Source organism: Microtus pennsylvanicus, chromosome 14, assembly GCF_037038515.1.
Source record: "Microtus pennsylvanicus isolate mMicPen1 chromosome 14, mMicPen1.hap1, whole genome shotgun sequence".
NCBI lineage: Eukaryota > Metazoa > Chordata > Mammalia > Rodentia > Cricetidae > Microtus > Microtus pennsylvanicus.
Genome location: NC_134592.1, coordinates 58,050,395 through 58,074,156, shown reverse-complemented (window position 1 = coordinate 58,074,156; position 23,762 = coordinate 58,050,395). Strand labels below are relative to the sequence as shown.

At 39.9% G+C, this 23,762-nt stretch overlaps 1 protein-coding gene across 7 annotated transcripts in view; it reads left to right on the top strand.

Moving 5' to 3' along the window:
• Akap6 (A-kinase anchoring protein 6) overlaps positions 1–23,762 on the top strand; it is a 385,697-nt gene that overhangs the window by 234,547 nt on the left and 127,388 nt on the right. For all 7 annotated transcript variants that reach the window (XR_012907746.1, XM_075948273.1, XM_075948278.1 and 4 more), the window contains one exon: positions 23,159–23,307. Coding sequence is in view for 6 of the 7 variants with exons in the window: in XM_075948273.1 (XP_075804388.1) it covers positions 23,159–23,307 (149 nt within the window). In the remaining variant the exon portion in view is untranslated. The remainder of the gene's footprint in view (positions 1–23,158; positions 23,308–23,762) is intronic.

The following is a 23,762-nucleotide window of genomic DNA, read 5'->3' as shown; positions in this document are numbered from 1 at the left end:
TATGCGTTTGTATTTGCTAAAACCCAAGCACTTTAACACTGGAATAAAAAATAATGGTATTCAATACCATTATGAGAACTTTCAGGAAGGCAAAAAGATTCTGAGTCCAGGCTGAGTAACCACATGTAACAATTATTTTACTTGGAAGTTGGAAGCTGCCTACACCACTTATCACATGCCTTATATTAGAAAATCCTTGTCTCCTATGTTTTAAAAATTAGGCTGCTGCTATTTCTGAAATTCTAATGGCTGAGCTAGCAACAGTAAAGATGTCCAGGTTTCAGTGAAATATATTTCATAAATTAGCTTATCATTGCACTGATTTAGCATGCCTAGCAGGTGAGAGACAAAAACATGTGTTATCTTCCCTAGGGAGCCTTCGATGAATGTCATTCTGCCTTCATATGTCTCTCTTTTCTCCCCTTTTTGAACTGATATAAAATTCTAATGTGTGCCCTCTAGTTCCATCTTCATTGAAATCTAGCAAAAGCGCTGAAGGAAAGATAGCGGCAATGGTGCATGGGAAAAAGGGAACGGGGTACACACAGTGATTCATAACATGCTTGGAGAAAGTTGCAATTGCTCATAGCGCACTTTTGTATGGAGACAGGTTAAAATATGTCACATATCAGCGTTAAAAATGAAGTTATTCATCTTAGCTAGTTTCTTAAAGTTCATAGGAAAAGCACTAAAACTATGCTGGCGACTTGGAAATCTGTCCATCTTTATTTGAGAGCAAACCGCGACCATCTCCGTCAAAACAACGGTCCAGGAACTAAGTGTGTGCCATTGTGGAAGAGCTAGCAGTAATCTTGACAAGTGGTCATTGTTTAAATACCAGGACCGGCTGACAGGTGATAAACTCTGTTCAAATTATTATGGAAATGAGATGTGGCGGTTTTTAAGTAGGAGAGTCCAGGCTAACCTTCCTTATCTATGAGCATTTGTTCTATGCAAATCTGAACCCATATTATAATTATCATTTTGCAAATGGTCTTCGTGACCACAGACAATCAGTATTTTCAGAACAGCGCCACCTTGTCGTCCTAGGTTTTGTTCCCCTTTGGTAGATTAGAAAGCTAAGGTACATCATTGTATGTGTATATCATTTTACTGGTGAGAAATGCAGATCCGGAATGCTGTTTGCTCAGTTTCTCTTTGTAAGCCTCTTTCAAACAACAGAAACATCCAGTTCTTCTCCCCTCTCTCTTATAGGAAGACCGAGGGGTCTGTAAATAGCAGCCTCAGCTTTCAAATTCAGCTTCCTGATACACCCTTTGGGCATCACTGAGGATAAAGTTGCACCAGTGGTTCCAAATAGTCATTCAATAAAGTCATACTATTGAGACTAGACGTAGTTAATGCTAATTAATGAATGCTGGCCTCACACGATACAGAACCAAAATCTTAACAATCCTTAGGAATTGGAAATGAGATGTTGATATTTGGGGACCATTGCGCCACAGTAATACTGGTGTGCAAAGTTCTGCGAAATATGCCTTGGTCTTTTCAAATCAAAAAATGTCTTCAGAACCCTTGCTGAAGTTAGCTGAGTGATTCGAAGTTGGGACGTGAAGTATACCCTACAAGACATTTAGGCTATAGAAAAGACAAATCGTAATCTGTGGAATTGTACCTTCATAGGAGTTCTGTAGAATCTTCCGATTGGCCTTTCCCACATTTCCATTAAAACTATGTGAATGGCTGCTGTGGGGTCTGAGGCCCCGGCAGCCACAGTCACAAGAATTACATCCATCCTCATTTCTGGAACCTCAATAAGTCCACACTACTGTGTGCCATACTTTGCTAAAGAAGAATTCAGGAATAGGTAATTTTAAAATGGACATTTTAGAAAAGCTATGCTCATTTCTAGGTGGTTTGGGTTTTAAAATGACAACAGCATATCTCCTGAGCGGGCTTTGATTTCAGTTACTCATCGCTCAGGTTGTACCTCTCTTTATGAGGAAGTTAGTAACTCCGAACTACTTAATACAACAATAGAGATCATTTTCAGAACTGCCCCTTTGGTGAACCCCTCGGAAGGGCCTCCCTGTTGTGGAGCATCGTAGACCAGCAGCATGGCATCTTCTCCTTTTTCTTCCTCTCTTCCCTCTCTCATCATCACGGCTAATATGAGTGAGAATGGTTTCCAATTGCCCGGATGTGACAGACCTGCCAGCGTGCACTGTATCTTAGCCCACTTTAATCGAGGCTGCAGAAAGCATCCAGAAAGCCTAAGAACAGTTCTGAACTACACGGTTTTTTGGTATAAACACCCGTGAAGCTCCACACACTCAGATGAGCAGACCCTGTGTTTCACAGAGTGGATGAATCGTGCGTGGTTTAAGAGCCAGGCAGATAGACTTAGAAGCCATCAGCGAATGCGGCCTAATGCTCAAATGTACAAAGTCCTCCTAGGTTCCAGCTCTCCTGCTTTTTCATTCATGAGGCTGCATCGTCACCGAGAAAGCAAATAACTGAAAAGTTTCTTTTACCGAAAAAAAGGCGTCAAATTTTTAAAATATAAGTTTGAAGTTAGTCTTCCACAGATAGCCAATTTAATTATGCTAAAAATGACATTTTTAATTAAACACCAAGGTAAGCATAAATGGATTTCAAAATAATTAATCAAACATCAAAAAATTGAAACCTTTTTCTGCTTGAGCAGCAGAAATGAAAGAACCAGTCTTCGGGTCTCATAGAGATTCAATCTAATTTAATTCTCTGTCTTCTCTAAATAAACATTCCTAAAACCTTTTTTTCATCTGGGGGAATAAGGATGAGAGGGGTAATCAATATTTCTAGCATTTTAATTAAAACCGTTAGTGGAATAAATCCATTTAATTATCAGTTAATGAAATACAAGGTCATTTACCTGACAGGAACTTTTGAGGGTGGATTACTAGTTGGAATAAAGCAGGGGAGCCCGATGTCACAGGCATTTAACTTCTGTCAAATTTAAGGTTAAAATCCTTTTAGACTCTTTAACCTATTCCCTACCACTTTTCCATTATGTATGCCAAATGGCAAGAGAAATGCATGCTAAAACTTATTTTACATTTAATTGTGTTGCTAAGATTTTATTAAATTTCTAGAAATTTCTAAGACATGAGCTAAAAGATTGTAATAGATCTTGATATGTTTTTATTTTGCGTTTATCATTTACAAATCTATAGGGATGCTTTCCTTACTACAAGTCTTATAAATAATTTCTTCATTTTTATAAATATGAAGCAATGAGCTGTAAGTTTTAAGATGCAACCATAGGACAAATGTGCAATTATAAGTAAATCACTTTGAATAAATTATGCTTAATTCTATGTAGTTCCCTTTTTAAGGTGACCCATATTTCACTAGAATTATATGAAGAATTAAAAGCGTTTGGTCACAGGTTAGTTTGGTAAGTATTTGCTGGTTTAACAGACGAAGAACTAGCTAGCACTAGAAGCGCACTGCAAAGCTCCTTATGCACGTCGTTCCCGCTTTCCATAGCTTCCCTTTGCAGACAGAGGCTTGTGAGGGCTCCTGTTTCTTCTTAACATAGATGATGAATTAATCATCTACAGTTTACAGATTTCCTGCAATTTTGTAGATTGAATTGGTCTTTGAGCTACAAATTTTAGAGATTAAAAGATTCCTTTTAGAGATTGGGCTCTTGTTCGCTCTTTCTTCCACGGTCCTTACTAAATGCTAGGGTCACACGCAGTACGCATGCGTACATCCGGGGTTCTCTGCTCCGCAGACTCTGCATGAAGAACAACACATCCCTCACACAGCTTTTAGACACAATTATTAGCTCACAAAAACTATGTTGGCTTCAGAATAAAAGTAAATCAATTATCAGCTCAAACATGAACCAGGCTTTCCCATGAAGGTAGGGTAAGATTTCATCCTTGTTTAGACTTACCCAGACAGTGATTAGGTTTCTGAAACTGAAAAAAATATCAAAACTTACTAGGAAAACTGGACTAGGTAGTATAAAGAATGTTGTTTTTATGTTTTCATAAATACAATCCTGTGACTCTTCAAAGGAGGGGAATAAAATCTGTTTTAAGTTATAAAATGAGACATAAAGGAAGAAAATTATCTACCACACCTACATTTCAAACTTCTCTCGGGCGACAGAGTCAACTAGAATTGGACCTGGTCCGCAGAGAGGTAATGGCTGCTTTCGGTACTGACCTGCCATAGGAATTTGTCCAGCAGTCCCTCTGTGCCCTGCATCATGTGTTTTAATTGTTCCTACCTTGGGTGTCTAGTGCCCTGCACTTGTGTTCTTCAGTGTCTACTTTACCCAGCTCTCCGCAGCCCTAACCGCTTTCTTTCTAAAACAAGACTTCCATGCGTATTGCGGGCATCACAAGCATCTACAGTCGATGGGCTTAATTTTTTTTCATGCTTCTAAATGTTCTGGATTGGCACTGTCATCATGGTAGTCTAGGGGTCTTCCTGTTGGTGCAGACAGTCTGCTCCACATCTCATGGACCTGCTGTAGTTCATTTGTACCTGCGTGTCAGAGAACCTGAGACAGTGATTTAGAGAGAGCAGCCGCTTCCTTCTCACAGAGGTTGAGACATCTAAGATTGGGCACCATCAGGTCTGCTGTCTCATGAGGGCTGGGTTTATTTTCAGAATAGCACCTCTTTGCTGTATCTTCTGGAGATGAACACTCTCTGACAGCTGGAAGGGATGGGGGATAAGAGTGCACTTCCTTCAACCTTGAGTCCTCCTAGGAGGGTGCTGAGCCCAAAAGACTGAGAGCCTACCAAAGGGCACACTTCTGTTGCCTTGGGATTAAGTTTCAACACAGATTAGGGTGGGACACCATCACTGTGGGCTGTTGAAGACACATCTCCCATGGTGGTTAGACATAGCACACTGTTATAATTTTTTAGAGTTCTTTTATTTTGCAGACTTTTTTATTGATTACTTTTTTTTGTCTCCCTTTGGCCCTGAGCCTAGATCTTCTCCTCTTTGTACACATACATCTTCCTTTAGAAGTTTGTTTAGAGTTTGGACTCTGTGTAGAAGGTTACACAGTTGTTTTTTATGCTCTTGACACCTAACTTTGCATGCTGGGTAAACATATGCAATAATATAACACCTAAGCTTATATTTCTCCTGTCCCACTCCCCTATCTGTGTCCTGCCTGAATGTGCTAGCTTCCCAACAGCGGAGGCCTGAATAATTTTTACTATTCTCCCCTTCACTTGACAAAGGGAACGAGTGGCCACCCATTGCTTCTGTGTTTCCCTGGCTCAGACCATTTGGAAGCAGACTTTGTGTCTGCCAGCCCGGGCCTTGTCTGTTCCCCACCTGTCTCTCTGCTGGCTTTCCTTCCTTCTCGTGGAAACCCACTCTATCAAGGAACTGGGTAATTTTGTGAAGCATTCTTTTGTCTTCTGGTCTTTACAAAAGCACACAAAATTCCTTAAGAGGGAAGTCCTCGTGTTATTTTCAGCACTATTGTATCAGATCAGAGATATTTTAACTTCCTTAAAGACACTGGCAGCCTTTGCCACCAAATGAAGCTGTTTCCAGCACAGAGTACAATTCTCCGCCTAAAGTGCAATTCACCCCTGACCTTTGAACTTTTCACCGTTTCTTCTTCCCTCATTTTCTCTCATTCCTCTCTCCAAATGCTCATCCAGAAAACTTTTTAATCAAATATTGATTTATTCTCATTCATCTTTCTATAACCCTCATTAAAACATGAAAGAGTTGTCTTCTTAACTAGCCCACGTTAGGCCTCAATGTAAGTATTCTATCATTGACAACTTAGACACCATGTTGGTTATTTTTTCCTATCTCTTTATTGATAAATAAGTAAGGACTGGGTGCCAATTTCCTCATTTATCATCTATAAGGATAATAACCTTTACCTTGAAGAAGACAATGAAGCCGATAGGGATAGATTTGTATCTGTTCTTTTGCTTTGAATGGCTTATATTTAGCAAACATAGAGGAAACAAAATACTGCCTCATTTTTATTTGTGGCCATGAACTGATCTAGTCAATGAAAAACACATGCTAATTGAATTCTGTCATTTTACATTTACATATGACTGGAAATTTTAGGTCTCTTCCCATTAAAACTGGTGCAGACTCACAGTGGCAAACCAGAGACCCATTTGAGCTCTTCTGCCATGGGAGTCTAATCTGAAACCATTGTAACTTAATCTCTTACTAATTGCTCAAACTTAAAGTCATTATTTCAGTTCTTTATTAAAAATGAGCCTTTGCCCTATAAAATGCCCATAATTTTTAGCAGCTATATATCTGCTGTGTAATTTCCTCTCTCAAAAAATGTCATGCTCAATTTAATATTGGTATGTCATTTGCAACTGGCTAGGGGAGCTTTTTGAAGCTATTACATACTCCAGCTTCCCCAGAGCTGGACTCTGAAGCCTGCATCCCTGATATTCTCAGACTGTTTTCCTGACACCATTGCACAGTGTGTTTCTCAGACCTTAGAGGGTGTTCTGTCTCAGAATGCAATGGAATTGGTGAGGATGCGGCCCTCTGCAAGAAAGTAAACTCAACCACAAAGGTGACGAGTTAAAATAAAATGAACAAGTCTATGGATTAGAAAGATACACCGCACTGAGTTTTTATAAAGGATACCTTACATGTCATCGTAATCTTTACAAAGCAGCTATTGAAAAACAAGATATAAAGAGTACAATATTCTACTCAGATGGATTCTTACACACAGAATAATATGTATAGGATTTGCGACTTCAGTATAATTTAACATATAAGTTTGCTTGTCAAAATATTTTAATGAAAAAGTTATTTTTATTAAGCTAACCCACTAGCAACCAGGAAAAGATAGAAAATGCAGTAGATTAATAGCAGTTGACTATAGAAGAGGTATTGTCACAATCATCAAAATGTTCATCAGCACCGTTATTGTCATCTTGCCTTGGTTGACCTGTGATCTACAAGTGTCAGTTAGATATTTTAAAATGCCAACAGCAAGGTTTCAAGTAACTATAGCATATGAAGTGGGAACCCTAACGCTTGGGGAGATGCCATGGCCTTAAAGAACTAAAGATTATTTAGGAAGCTACAATTTACACATCGGAGAGGGTGTATCTCTACCAATGGAAGGTAGTCAGTGATACACTCAGAAATATAAGCATAAGAGTGGGAACTGCAGACCTTCAGATTCATCCAAGTATGAGGGAAGGTATTTCATATAGAAGAGTTGCTTGCCAAGGCATCATGGTAAGAAATTTCCATATCTGGAAGCAAGGGGACATAGACAAATTGACGGGAGAAGGAATTGTATGAAAAGTAATAGATTTTATGAAGGATAAAGGTTGAACCTGTAGTGACTGTAGCAAAGTGGCCAGTGTTAGGAAGAGGGGAGCAGCCAACCATCCTGGGAGTCCTGGAAACAAGCAATTGTATGTTAGCAATCACTTAAAAGAGCAAAGGAACCCGTGCATCTGCGTGCCCTTCCCAGCCCTTTCTCTCCCATTGCTGAGATACAATCCCATCAATGTAAGCCTTCCTTTCCGATGCCTTCTGTTTAGACTGGAGCGTCTGCTCCCAACACTTAGGACTCCTTTACTTTCACTGTGTAACCACTCAGATTTCCTTGTGCCTCAAATACTGCCTTATAGACAGAAAAGATGTTCAGAGACTTAGCTATCTTAATTTTGTGTAATATTCTCTCTCTCCCTGAAGACCTCCCACGTGTTAGGCAAGTACATGTCTGCTGAGCTGTACTCCCAACATCCTGAACTGTTTTCCCAGAGATTAAGCTGGTTAGGATCGATTTTCCTGCAAATGTGTGCTTTACAGGGTCGCTATTCTTTTTGCTATAACTTTAGCATAGCTTGAGAGAAAAAGATACAATGGTGTGCCTTACGGGTGTGATTTTGATAATATTTTATACAATGATAAAATGGTATTCTCTAAGGCAATGATTAAGGGACACTGATGGTCAATAAACACAACTTAAAATTCAGCACATCCCAGTGACCATTGTAAGGAAAAAACACACAAGTTAATCTTGTATTATTAAAAGTTATGTGCTTAGTGATTCCTTGGTGTCTGGTATGATATATGATAAGTATGGGGACAGTAAATGGCCGTTTTCAAACAGACAGCATTGATGGTTTGAAAAATCAAATCTCTGCTCGTTTGAAGCTTTTCCTTGTTAAAGATCACTCCCGGCTGCTGCTCTGCTTTGTCTCGGAGAAGGATCAGGAAAGCTGAAGCGGATGGTCCTGCTATGTCAGGCAGCCTAGCCATTTGTCCATCACGTACGAAGAAGGTGACAGTCTGCGGGAACCTTTCGTGTCCGTGTCCTTTGCATTCTAACAGATTGCTGAAAGACCATGACATGATTCATGTTTAAAATATGGACATCATTGGCTCGATCTTTTCTAAAGAGCATCCCTTTTCGTAGTGGTAGCTTTTACTCCCGTGTCTCATCCTGTTTAATATTTTAAATTTGGTGTGTTCTCTAAAAGGAATTGCTATTTTGTGATTTACAACCTTGGAGAAAAATAACATACTAGTCATAACTTTGCAGTTTTTTGTGATGCATGAAGATCAGATTTTTTAATGTTGGTTAATGCTTTGCTAATTAAAGTGTGCATGTTAATTAAAGCAGAGGCTAATGTTAATTACCTATATTAATGGAATCTCATGTAGCACCTGCCTGAAGCAATGGGTTCAATTTTCAAAATATCTCAATTAAGGCTGAAACTTTTGATTTGCATCTAGTAGGGTTTCAATTAACTGCACTGAAAACTTCAAAAACACTCTTAGGGGTGCAAAACAGCAGTGATTATATGAAGTACAGTGGAGTCTGTTAAGTTCACTTACAAAGACTTCTTTCATTAGTTTTAACTCTTCTTTTTTTTTTTTTACCGGCCAAGGTTCTATTCGTTTAATGAAAGTCAGTGAAAGCAGCCAGACATATATTATTCCCCATAATCCCATCTGCAGGAGGCTGAGGCAGGAGAATGATGTATTTAAATCCAGTCAGGGATTCATAGAAGCACATTGTCTAAACTAAAACTAAATTGCAGTGCAAACATCAGCTCTTGAAATATCTCACCAGTGTTGGCCCATAAATGCACCCCCTTCCCTTACAGCATTCTGCTCTGGATGACCGTGGTTTAGTCCGTGTCCCTTGCTAATGAGTGTCATGATTCCTTTTATTTAGCCATATATAACCACTATGTACTTAACCCTATATAAGCATGTTTTAGGGGCTTACAACATTGTTGTGTGTTTGTAAATAGCTAAATATATTTCTTGGCTATAGTGGAAGCCTGACTATTTCGTTGTTGCTGTGAGCACAGCCGTGGCTTCTTTCCTGTTTATGTGGCTGCCTTCTGTAAGGCACCAAGTTGCCATTTGGTCTTCTCAGTACAGTGTCCGATAGAAGGCTGATATTTCTGTTCCTAAGTTAAATATGGTCTGGAATAGAGATGAGGGTGCTTATTTAAGATAAGCCATCGTTATAACACCAGTGAGCATGTGTTTATTCTGGTGATGATTGTGTTAACATTATCTTCTAGTTCCAAACTTAACAACCTGGATGTTCTATAAGCAAACCCGGCTCATGACCTCAAGCACAGTAGAACGCTTGTGTTGTTTTAGAAGATAATACGTGAGATTACCATATTAAGGGGACCAAAACTTAAAATAATTAATTAAAATATAAACAGATAGCTGAAGACAGGTACGTCGTGATTAGTATGCATATCGCCAGCTCTCCCGAACCTACTGCTGTATTTGCTAAAGTCCCAATAACAACCATTCCCACTGGGTCTTTGGAAGGGATTATGAGCTAACAGTGATAACCTTTTTGACATCTAGTATAATCACGGTTTCAGAAAAATAGTTTCCATTACTGTGAATAATTGAAAGAGAAGTAATCGTCTCAATAGGTATATACAAATAGATTACAAACTGATTTATGGTCCCTGGAAGTCGGCATCATTAACTCTTATTGTGCTTTAGCAGACTTTGACTCTGATAACGGACTGTCGATCTCAGAGGGCCAAGATTTGTCTCCATTCAGCCGTAGAGAATATCAAACAAGCATGAGATTGCCATGTGCAAGGTATGACTACCAAGGTGACACAAAAGGCACATAAGCTGCCTCTGATGTGCTATTAGCATGAGGACTAAAAAAAAAGATTTGAGGTAACAGCAAAGAGTATTATGAAGTCTAAAAGATGCTGGCTGTCATCCTGAAGGCAGAACACGTGACTGTCAGAAAGGATGTTATGAGTTCACTAGTGAAGACCAGTGCAGGGAGAGAAGAGGCAGCGAGAGCGCTCGACCTTCACAACACAGCTGCCTAGTGAGCCAGCCGGTCAGTTGGAAGAGGGAATCAATGTAGTAACTAGCTCGCTAATGCTATGGATACGCACAGCAGACTTTCCTCGGCTGAGGCAATGGGCCAGGCCTTCACAACTAGAAGAGCAAAGTCACCAAAGCATCCGATCCCTGTTGTATCACCATTAAGGTGGCAGATGGCAAAGCATTAGCAGAAAGACATTGAGAACAGCTGGAAAACATCTGGTGGGAAGAGACAACCTAATGGATACTCTTGGCTGTGCCAAATCGAAAGGCAATTACTGGGGATCCTGGAAAGAAACTTCTATGTATGGTTCATATGGGGGCAGAGAGCTGGCTAGAACAATAAAGTCTAGTTTAGAGCTTTGGAAATTCTGAAAAGAAATGACATTAGAACCCTGGGAATAGCCTAGAGAACGATAATTTGCTCTCTCCCCAGGTTCTAAGTGAGAACACAGCTTTCAGGGGCACCTGTGAATCTGTCTTGACCTGGGATCTTCTTGCATTGCTTCAGACTTTATTTTTGAAACAAGGTCCCCATTGATCTTGGAGCTCACTGATTGACTGGACTGGCTGGCCAGTGAGGTCCAGGGGTCCACCTATCTTTCTGCAGTGGCTTCTTATGTGGACACCGGGGATCCAAACTCAGGTACGCAGGCTTGTGCGGCCAGCGCTCTGCACACAGAGCTGTCTCTCCAGCTGTGGCTTTGGATTTCTCTTTCCATTTTCCTCCGTTACTGTTTGTCCTTGTCTGTCCCTGTGTCAGCGTTGCCCTTCTTTGTCACGAGGATCACCTATCTTTTTATAACTTCTCTACCTGTCAGGTTCAATCCAAACACAGCAATGTTTCCTTTTGGGAACTAATGATTTCTAACAGAACAAAGAAGCAGTAAGGAGAAAATTCCCTAAGAGACTGATGGGCCAAAGGGGGCGGCCGGGTGCACCGACGCCTGTTGTACAAGCAAAGAGATTCCCTCGCAGACTGACAGACACCACCTGCCCATCCCACCTGCAGAGGATTGTGCGATTGTAGGCGTGGCATGAAGGAGAAGTTAACCTGAGCAGGTCTCCACGGAATGCCATATGACTGAACTTCTCCCTGAGACAGAATCAAACATTTGTAGGATATGGGACATTGGGGCTGTCAGAAAGTGGTCAAAGTGTGTAGCTTCCATAGCAGACTTGATAATGGTATCCCAGCTGCCAGCTGTTTGAACTGCTGGACGTGCCAGTCAGGGACTCCCTATGGAGTGGAAACCGTGGTTTCAGGACTATTGCTTAGAGATGATACCTGCAACGAAGTAGAGTTCAAAAACTGAAGCCCATGACTTGGAGCCAGAAGTTCTGGAGAAATTCTTTCCAATATCTATGTGACAAGTTCCTCATCTCTTTCCACTGGTAAGGATAATATCTGGTATATTGGTGCCCAGGATAAGTTGTGAATATTAAGGAACATGTTATACATGGGACCCAAATCACAAAAGTATATGTAATCTATTATCAGAAGTATATAATTCTATTAGCCAGTGATCTTAGATTAACCAAAATGCTGCTATCCATCATTTAAGCATTAATCCAGATGCCCAATGAATACACCCATTTAGGTGATAGACAGTGTGGTCATGATTAGACATCCAATTCATTTATAATTTGCATACCATGTCAAATAATAGGGTAAAATCAATAATTATTTCGTAGGATAATAGATTATTTGAGGTAGAACTATAAAACATAAATATCCAATTATATAAGATATAAAACTTATGCTTCTTCCCAAATGTTGTAAGGAATGGTAGAGAGCTGCATCTTCATCCCAAGTGTGGAGTTATGCCTAATATCAAGCGGTTTATTAGTTTTTGAGAGCATCATTCTCTTAGGTCTGGTTCTAAAGCTACAAGAATACAGCTTAGATCAAATAAAATAAAGTAAAAATGTATTTAATGCCAGAGTGACAGAAACTCTCTTCTCACAGCTGCCTTGACTGCGACCCTGGTCATTTTTGTTTCTGTCTCAAAATGCCGTTCATGCTAACGTCCCACCATCCTTTGCCACTCTGAATGAGTCAGGTGACTTATTGTGTTCTAGATTCATGCTAATTTCTTTTTCTTTCACTTCTAGTTCTTCCCCAGTCATTGTTTGTTATAAACTGAAATTTTAGTCAAGAAGAGTTCTTGGATTGAGGCTTCGCGACATGCGTGGTTCTGGGGGCGGCACCTCCTGTCAGGATTTCTACTGTTTGTGGTGCCAGTGTGGAGGAGGTGTCCAGAGACCTTCATGCAGTTGAGATTCCCCTTAGAGTTAGCAGGTAGTCAGCGGACCCTGTGCATTGTGAGGATTTGGTTCCCCATTAACGGATCCGTTGGTGATGCATGCTACAATCAATTATTTCTTTGGAAGTTACAAAATGGTGGACTTCTAGTTGTAATATTTATTATACATTTCTAGCTGCTAAAAAAAACCATAAAGTTTTCTTGTGCCCACTCTGATAATTACAGTTTCTCTTCTAATATCCTTTTGCTTCCCAGTGGAACAATGTATTAGAACAACGCACCTCCCATGATGGCTGTCTCTTTTTCTGGTTTGAATACAGTGATGCACAAATTTACTTATATTTGTTCACTATGTAGCTATGACTCGAAGTATTCTATTTGGAATGTGGATTTCCTACATTTGCCTGAAGGCCTCCTTCAGGATACAGCTGTGTCTTTTTTGCCTACAGTCAATGGCTGCCTCTTTGTTCTCTTTACAAGATGATATTGCAGGCTCATGTTATATTTTTCCTGCTCCAAATTCCTGAATTAATTACTAAGCAGATATCTTTAACTCTTCTCGGATGGAATTAAGCCATTCCCACCCCTCCCTTGACCTCACTCACCCATTCAATCAGTCAATCAGTATATACTGAGCATCTGTTTGGACCAGAATCCTGTGGATGATACCAAAATAAATCTGGTTCATGTCTCACTCCCGGGGACACTTACAACATAATCATATAGAGGAACCATGAACACCTACACCCTAGAAAGGGAAGTTTCTATAAGAGATGGACAGATTATACAACCAGGAAATTCAGGTGAGGAGGAGGTTAGTTAGCCTAGAAAACAGGAGGAAAGAGAAGCTGCAGAAATGGAGAATTGCTGAGCAGAGAGATGGAGAAGCCTTCTTTGTGGGAGGGCACAGGCTAGTCTGATGTGAGTATAGGTGGGTTTGGCCTTCTGTCAGAAAAAAGAGTTCACAGAGGATATGTGGGAAAGGGAACCAGGACCCAGCCCTAAAAGAAACATAAATACGATGGAGAGACATTTAGCTTTATTCTGAAGCAAATGATAACCACGGAGGCTCTTGCGCTTTGTTTCTTGGCTTTTTGAATCAAGCAGTCATGATTGCCTGATCACATGATTATGGAAAGACTCTTTCAAAGGCCTTTTTCTCTTGTGGACTTTTACTCATGTAGATGGTGGCTTGATGCTGAGTAACCTAACAGAAGCCTGTGTGATGATGCATGCACTAGGTGGTCCTGTGATCTGTGTGTCACACACCTGCAGATCACAAGAAAACTTCCAGTGCCACTTCATAATCAGGGTCACTTCACTGTTTTCAGGCATGAGAGATTCCAGGGCATCCAAAATAACTATTTCCCACGCACGAAGCTCTTTTCTTCCTGGGTCATTTTTCAAATCTCAATATATTTCTGCTTATGCCTTGGAGTACGATTTGTATGGTGAGTTTTAGCTATGTAAGGCATAGCAGAAATGCAAAAGGACCCACACTATGAAAATGATGCCAAAGACAAAAAGACTGGAAAGTCATACAGGCCTTGTGTTCTTTTTGTGAGGTCACTTGCTATGTCGTTGATACACTTACTGGAATGTCTGTCACCTAGTTTCATATCTTAATTGTGGTGGTTTGAATGATAATGGGCCATAGGACATGGAGTTGAATGCTTAGTGGCAATTGGTGGAACTGTTTGGGAAGGATTTAGAGGTGTGGTCTTGTTGAAGGCATGTCACTGGGGGCAGACTTTGAGCTTTCAAAAGTCAATGACATCCTGGTTATCTCTCTCTGTCTCGTGCCTAACCTAAAGATCAGAATGTTAGCTCTCAGTGTCAGCACCACACCTGCCTGCCTGCTGCTGCTGTGCTTCTCACCATGATGGCCATGGGTTCTAATCTCTGAAACTGTAAGCAAGTCCCCAGGAAACTGGTTCTTCTATGAGATACCTTGGTCTTGGTGATTTTTCACAGCAATAGAAGAGTAATTAAGATATATGTACATATACATACATACATACATATGATGAAGCAAGCTATTAGCATCTAAAAGATGACTGTTCCGTCTTAGATGTAGCAGAGAACATAAACTATTAAATCTGAAATGGAAATATTAAAATAATTTTGAAGACATTCTTTGTGAAGAAATGCAACCTCACTGATACTTACAAGAATAATTGATGCTTAGATTCTGAAAGTTGCACACAGAACAGATTCTGTGTAGGGTTATGATGTATATCATAAAACTTGAAAAATAATTGCTGGCCTTTCAACAGGTAAATTGTTCCATCCCCTCCCCTTTGAAAACTGGCAGCTGAGCTGGGGACGTTTAGGAGTCTGAAAGTGATCCATTTAGGAGATTGACCAGTTATTAAGCATTTTCTCTTTCCTTGGCTCCTTTGGGACTGGATTTTTTTTCCTGTCCTGTTTGTATGATCAAGTGTTATTTTCTACTATATCTTTAAGAATTCCATTTTCAACCATTGTCTGAAACAAGATAAAGTTTCTTCATGTCAGAGTTTATTGAATTCTTTATCTTATTTCAGAGAGACCTGCTAAAACTAGATGTCACTGTAAATTTAAATCTGTGACAGAGGGGATTAGTAATGTCCAAGGGCTTTCATGTTCACAAATTTCAGGGAAGCCCAATCCATTTTTTAAACTGAAAAGAATTTCAGGTGAAGCCAGGTGGTGGTGGTGCATGCCTTTCATCCCAGCACTCAGGGAGTCAGAGGCAGGTAGATCTCTGTCAGTTTGAGGTTAGCCTGATCTATAGAGTGACTTCCAGGACAGCCAGAGACACACAGAGAAACCCTGTCTTGGAAAACGAAAAGAAAGAATTTCAGGTGATTTTGGTCAGAATCCTATCTTACAGTCAGATTAGCAGCCTCAGATTCTGATTAGAACCAACCATGACGCTACTCCTGCAAGGACACAGTTTCTTCTAGCAAGACTATCAGCAAGGTATCTCAGGGGTTCCCACACAACTCCCCCACTCATTCAGCACACAGTTTTCTGGGCACTCGAGAGGCAATCGTGAATAAGAAAGATGTAGACTCATGTACAAAATTCTCTAAAACAAACAAACAAACAAACAAAAAAAGACATGGTCCCTGCCATTGTGGAATTTACTTTCTAGTGAAATCTGAATTAAAAACTCATATTCTAGAAAATGCAAACTAGCAAGATAAAACAAAAATGAATCAAATATAGTCATAAATATCAGGAAGCTCAAAGATGGAGGAGTGGGGAGGAGAAAGAGAGGGAGAATAATTGGGGAAAGAAAAGCCATTAGAACAGATTTTGAAGATAAAAATGTGCTAGTCCATGGAAAGGAGAAGAGGAAAATTCCAGGCAGAGAGAAGTACATGGCCACAGTGGAAAGGAAGTAGGTCCATACCAGCAGTGATGCTGAAAGATGTGTCCAGCCATCAGGAAGACAAGCAGCTCAGCAGACTGGAGTGACAGACAATGAAGACCGAATACTGCAGGTCCTTGAAGACTCTGGAGAGGCATGGCTATAGCACACGGGTTGCCAATATAAGAAGTCAGATGTAAACCACTGTTTCAGAGAAACGTTTGTCCTGACTAAAATAGATTTAGAGCGTAGCACCCTATTCATGTCGTTAGCTCATCTGTTCACTCTGCCCTTAAAATCAACAGCAACAGGAAATGGAGGATATAATTTTTCTTACCCTGATCCTTACTTAGAATACCAGTATGTCTGATAGATAGGAATAGAGTCATCAAGGACGAGGGAAAAAAGACATGTGTGTTTCCTTTTGTTCGTCTTTAATGACTATGATAGCTCAGGGACCTAGTAAGAATTTTCAGGACGATCTAAGCAGCATGGCAAGTTCTACACGCTGTGAGCAGTCTTGATGGTCAGTGGTCAACCTGTGTCTACACACACACACACACACACACACACACACACACACACACAAATTACTATTGCAGAAGTATGTGTGTTGTGGGGGGGGGGAGGTGGATGGACACAGATTTCCCAGAAAAATAGTAACTGTTCTTTTTAGTATTTGGAGAACCTGTAGAAAGGAGAGAATTATTGCCCCGACGTTTAGGGTTCACTTTAAATCTTGGTTTTGCGGGCCCTGTTCTGGTGACTGCTCTTTTCTCTCAAGACATTGCGTATTGTCCCCTGGATCTTCTATTTCACGTGTATGTCCTGCTTCCCCTTTCCTCCTCTTGGGTTCTCCTCCCCCACAGACATACAGGAGCCTGCTTCTGAATCAGTGTGAACTCTTCTGACTCTGGGGCCCATGGGGAATCCTGACTTTCCATGGTCTCTTCCTGTCTGAGACTCTCACCTCCAAGGCGCTGATCCCAGATAAGTTTTAAACTTCAGTGAGAAGCGCGAATACCCAAGATGTGGGTGTGCTTTCCTAAGCTTCCTCACATCTCTTGTGCACAGAGATCTCTTTAAAACATATTGTTTGAATATTTATTCCATATATGTGTTTGTGGGTAGGGACATGCATAAAGCAATCCGTTCTCTTCTCCCATCGTGAAGCTTTGGGGGCTGAGCTCAACTTGTCAGCGTTAGTAACAAGCGCTTTCACCTGCTAAGCTGTCTCGGCGACTCTGCAGGTAGATTTCTACCCATACTTTTTTCTTAAACTGTTCTTGTGGGCTTGTGCGTTTTGTCTTTAACTGAAGAGAATTAAAATGAACGAAACTGGAGACACTCCATGTTGACAGTTAACGCCTGCGCCTTTGTCGTGTGAGTCGGCATAAAAGATGTTTTTTCCCCATTGAACTAGCTAGCAGGAACTGGGATAAGGGAGTACACATGGCGGGGGGAGCTCCTATACATATGGCTTGTGACTTGCTACAATAATTTTATCTAACATTGAAGGTTCAGGTCATTCAGCAAACATTCTTTGTTTCCTTTAGAACCTCCCAATTAGACTCAGTATATGTCTTTGGGTTATTATGATTAAAAGTCAATAGAATAAAAAGCAATGGTATTTTCTAAAAAATACTGGCATTTCCTACAAATATAGCTTTAAATAAAATATTAGCAGTTTAAAAGTAACTTTTTGTAAGTTCCTTTTTCTCCATCTCCATATATTTCTCATTAATCAGTGGACTATATCTCAATATAATTTCTAGATAAAATGTATTTTCTCCTTTTTAAATACTTTGATATTCTCATTTATTTTTACGGCATGTTCCTGCATGTCTCCAGAGGCACACAGCATTTTTATTCTCGTAAATTTATATTAGTTACGGTATCCAGCTGTTTTAGATATAAGATCATTTCCTGTTGGTACTGTTTCCAGGACAATTCTTTTTTCTCCTCACAAAAATGAAAAAATGTAATTTAACAAAGATATCCTATAATTGCCTTCATATCTAGCAAGGTATCTAGCAATCTGAATACCTTATTTTATTTAAAACATCTGTCCACATAATGTCTAGCAATTGTCTAAAGCTATATCATCCATGGGAAACACAGCTGCTGCTATTTTTATTTAACTTATAGGAACCAACAAAAATGTCTCTTTATTGTGTCTTCTGCTGTTTTATTACATGCAAGGTATTTTCATCAATGAGAATTGCTTACCTTTTGGGTTCTGGCAATTAAGTTAGTGTCTTTCAAGTTGAAAAAGGCCATTGTCCACAATCTTAAAGTCACTACAGAAACATTCTATAGAACAGTAAGCTTTTGTTACATATATGTGTATATAGTGTTACACACACACACATATATATATATGAATATATGCACATGTAGATATTCATGTGAGGAATATATGTAATATCAATTGCACACACATGTGTGTATGCACATATCTAGCAATATATCATAATAAAAGGGTGGCATGCTGTTCTTCTCATGTAACTAATACTGGAGGGACATTTTAATTGCTAGCCCTCTTAATGTATGTTTTTACTTACAATAAAAATGAAAAGTCTTGTGCTGAGAAGTCTTTCTACTGATTACAGCAATCAAATGATATTTGTTACTCTTTAGAAAAAATGCATACGGGGACTGGCGGGGGTGTCCACAAAAGGTCTTTATCCTGGGAGGATGCTGAGTTTTACAGAGAAACAACCCATTTGTGAATTCTGCTTATTGTATATGACCCTTGAAGCCAATTAATTGTTTCACTTTTACTAGATTGTATCAATTTTGACTTAGCTGACTGTGAAAACAACAGATGCCCAGGCTTACAATAAGAGGAAAGTGCATAAGGAGATGGCTTACCTTTTCTGGGGAAATAATCAAAAGATTCCTTTTTGGAACACTAAGAGTACGAAAGGGAAATGTTTATGGTCCCCTAGTGACACACTGTTATGATTGACAGGAAAAACCAACATGCCTGCCACCTGAGACATCTTGTTCAGGAACTTTCTGGAGGGTAGTAAATTGGTGTTGGCACAAACACAAAAAAATAAAATGACTTGATTCAGCACTTTTCAATTCAAAATCCCCAAACACTAAAGAAAGCAGTAAATATTCATCAAATGATCAAAATTTATATTGATTTTTATTCTACATTAGCAGCTCAAAGTTGAGCTTCTTGACAGGGTGGATGTTGGCATGGATGATTCTCTTTGAAATGAGGATATAGGCTCTGAACTGAGGGCTACCTAGCATTCCTGAACTATAGACCCTGCTTATTAGAGCCCTGGGAGGCTGAATTTTCAGAAGAAAGTAGAAAGGCACACTTGTTTGGCTCTGTTTTGATAACTAAATTGTTATTATTAGTATGTAAAGTAATTCTTGTTGTTCCTGCTGCACTCCCCCTACCCCCCACCCGTTTCCATTTGAAGACCCGGACTGCTCTTCGGGTTGATGGGGGGGGGGCTTGATTGGGGGAGGAGGAGGGAAATGGGAGGCGGTGGAGGGGAGGAGGCAGAAATCATAAACAAACAAACAAACAAATAAATAAATAAGAAATTAAAAGGAACCGGAGTTCTTGTGATAGCCAGAGACTTTGCAGTAACTGAGTAGCGTGGTAGCCTTTCTAGGCATCCCTGTACTGACCTGCAGGCTGAGAGAGCTCTGGCTGTATCTTCACAATGTACATTCAAAATTTTGCGTTTCTGGTGGGGAATAAACACGAGTTTTCTGCAGGTTAGTGCGGAGGGTAGGAATTAGGCGGCGACGGCTGCAGAATGTAAACACAGACTTGCCGCATCTGTCACTAGGCAGAGATTTCGAAGGGAACAGTAATGGAGAAACATCGAAAATTCTAATCCTCCCTCCAGTCCACACCTTGTAATCACACTTCCCCCCACCGTAGCTCATGATACAAAATGCTGAATTTTTAATGAGTTTAACCTCTTGCATTCCAAAAAGGAAAGGCAGAATGGCAGGTGAAGGCTCTATAAATGCAACTGGGTATCACGGTTCATTTTTGTCTGTTAGAAGGAGGTGGTTTTCATTGCATTAATAAACACCCCATATGTCATTAAAACAGAGGGGAAGACATTTCTTTTTATACATAAATGCAAGAGAAATGAAAATAGTGCTGATGTGAATGTCCCCACTTTGTTTGAATGTTACCATTTAACAATCTCATTAAAAGTACAGCTTTAAAGTTAAATTTCCTACATATGATAGTGAATGTTTTATTGATTTGCAAACAAATCAATAAAAAATAGCAATGATCACTTAAAACTCTAAATTATTATTGCTGAGTCTCTTAAATAAAGATATGAGAACTATCACTAACTATCCCTAATGTTAGCTTTTCTGGATGTCACTATAATCATATTGCTATATACTTAATATAAAAAGATCACTATACACAATAATATTTACTGAAAATAATATTTAAATAGTTGAACATTCTTAATATTTCCACACCTTATTTGCTCTGTGTTCCTGTATGTATGTGTGCAGTGGGCAGAGAACATTTTTTAGGAGTTCATTCTCTCTTCCATCATGTGGGTCCCAGGCTTCAGGCTTGGGTAAGTGCCCATCAAGCCATCCCTTTGACCCTCTCCTTAAATATATTCAATATATATATGTATCCAGCGGGAGGCTGGATTTGGTGGTAACCTACCAAGTCTAGTATGATATCAGTTTTGAAACTTTATTTTATTGGGGGGGTTAATAAAGATATTTTAATATAGGTTTAAGCATAAGGGTTAGGAGACAAGGGCATTCAGAAGTAGGACCCTCCCAAAAGTCTGCGTGTGAGGTGTGGGTTTCTTTAACAGAGTCACAGTTTTACTGTTCTTTACAATAGTCAAACAGCACCAAAGGGTTTCTAAGGCAAAACAAAAGAATGATTTGAAGAAGGGAATATATTTAAAGGACATCAGTTCCAAGTCACAGTCATCGAGTGAGCGTGTGTTGTGCCCACAGTGTCTGAAGGAAGACAGTGAAGCAAAGCTAAACACAAGCGAGGGGATCGCCCTGCACAAGCTTGAAGTATCTTTGTATTGTCGGAGTGGCTGTGATTCGTCCTTCCTGGTGTGACAGTGGCCCATTCTTAGAGTGTAGTGTGAGGCCTCTGAGACCAGAGTCACGGTTTGTCTTTCACAAATGTCTGTTCTAGTCATCCTCACCTGGTTATACTTTGCTGCCGGGTGTTTGAGGCCATGTATGTAGCCCAAAATTAACCGTATTTTCTTTCGTCAATTAAGTTCAGGCAGGGCTCTTTATTGAGAAGCCCTGTGGCTCTTTCAGTTTCCCATCTCCCATCGAACCCTTGAGAACAATTTTCGTCTGCTTGTACATCTCTTTGTAGACCGGAGGCAATATTGTAGTTTAAAATTTTGTATGTAAGACTGGAGATGTGATGAGTACTTTTAACAATCGTCGGCTCTCTTAAGGTGTGTTTGTTTTCATTTGTTTTTATTTTTTGAGACGGTTTCTCCTTACCTTTGGAGCCTGTCCTGTAGGCCAGGCTGGCCTCAAACTATATGTATATGTATGTACATATACATACAGGATCGTATATGTGTGTGATTCTTAATCTAATTGAGTCTCTTCTTATTCAAGCCAGTTGGTTTAAGCAAGAAAATCTAGATGGATGAATAGATACTGGTTTTGAATTTTCTGAAACTAATACGTAACTATAGTAATCTAAATGTTATCTCTTTAAATTTTCTGTGGAAATTTAGGACATTCATAACTGACTGCTTATGAAAAATGAAAATGTACGATGTCTAATGGTTCGGGCCCTTCAAGTGATCGCCACTCTGTGCTCTTCTCTCTCCTCCATAGCGGAGTCTTTTAAGAAGAGTCCAGGCCAAAGGCTTCCTTCCATTGGCTCTGAATGCTAAGAGAAGAAGGGTGTGTCTGCTGGACATCACGGTTTCTTAGAAGACACATAATGAAATCATGAAGTAGCAGTTCTAAGATTGGCCAGAAATGCTAGTGGAGGTGTTTGATTTTGTGAAATATACTAAGAGAAAAAGAAAGGTCCAGCGGTCCACCGTGCATGAGAGCTCTCTGTTGCCTTCTCTCCTCCAACGCTGGGAAGCGCGACCCTGAGGGGACTTCATTCTCACTCTCAGCAGGTGTTTTAGAGAACCCAAAGCCACAGGGATTGTGACAGTGGCAATAAATAAAACATCTATCCAATGCATTTTCATGCAACAGTATTTGAGCATTCTTTGGCCTCTGGTTGATTAAAAAAAATCCAAAAATTAAAAAGAAAAAAGAAAAGAAAAATATCAACATGGTGATATTATTACTTTTTCTTTGCAGCAAGCCCACAAGTGTTTATGATTCAATGATCCATGCCTATGTGTAAAAAAGTCACTACACTGGTGGTTCTCAACCTGGGGGTTGTGACCCCCTTGAGGGCCAAGTGACCCTTTCATAGGAATTGCCTAAGACCATTGTAAAACACAGATATTTAAATTACAGTTCATAACAGTAGCAAATTTACAGTTATGAAGTAGCAATGAAAATAATTTTATGGTTGGGATCATCACAACACAAAGAACTATATTAAAGGGTCACAGCATTAAGAGGGTTGAGAACCACTGCCCCATATCCATGATTTATAATTATTAAGACAATAGTTCAGAGAGTAAAAAAATGCAATAAATGAAGTATATGGCTGTTATTAAACATGTACTAGAATTTAAAAAAAGGTATTTTACTGCTCCCCAGTGAAGAAAATAAAAATTCAAAAAAGAAGTGTGTGTGTGAGTGTGTGTGTGTGTGTGTGTGTGTGTGTGTGTGTAATACCCCAGTGTATGAATTGAATGGAGACTTCTTTTAAAAAAGGATATATGTGACAATGTGAGGAAGAGTATTATTAAGGAATTTCACAGCATTTTTATGTAAAGTCTTATCATGCAGTGTTATGATCTCAGGGATACTTTGTAATATTTACTGGGTCTTCTGAGAGTTCATTTATTCAGGTCATATTTTAAGAAAGAACTTATAAGATTCAGATCTATAATGTAATTCTGTAATATGCCCGGCTGATCCCATTAAACCCAACCCTACACAGGCCGTATAATGATGTGAACAGTTCCCTTCCTTCAAGCTGCTGGCCCTCACGGAAATGCATTCCTGCTGGACTAAGAGAGCTGTTCTCCTCTGCATTTCTCTGCAGGCTGAGGTGCAGCTCTGCTACCTGGAAGCACAGAGAGATGCTGTCGAGCAAATGTCCCTCAAGCTCTACAGCGAGCAGTACTCCAGCGGCAGCAAGAGAAAAGAGGAGTTCGCTGATATGTCCAAGACGCATTCGGTGGGAAGCAATGGGTAAGGGACTGTCATTCCGTCCTTTCTGCTTCATTCTCTCTAACTTACGTTTTCAACCACGTCCCTGGTTAGGTGGCACGCGGGAATTTCCTTCCTAGCTAGCAGACAAGGAAAGGTTTGATGGAGGGCTGGAGAAGAACCGTGGGTCCCTGGTTAGGTGGCACGCGGGAATTTCCTTCCTAGCTAGCAGACAAGGAAAGGTTTGATGGAGGGCTGGAGAAGAACCGTGGGTTTCTCAGCCTCTGCCATCTAAGCCAGAACTTTGTTACTATCTTGTAAAAGACGGTCAGCCTTGTGTCTCTTAGGAGTATTTTTGAGACTATATTTTATCGATAATATTGGTCTTTCTTCTGCATAGATTGTGTTCAAACTTATATATTGCCCCTTGCTTTGACCTCAGTGTCTATGTTAAGGTTTGTTTATCATACTTCTAAACAAAAGAACGTTATTGGAAA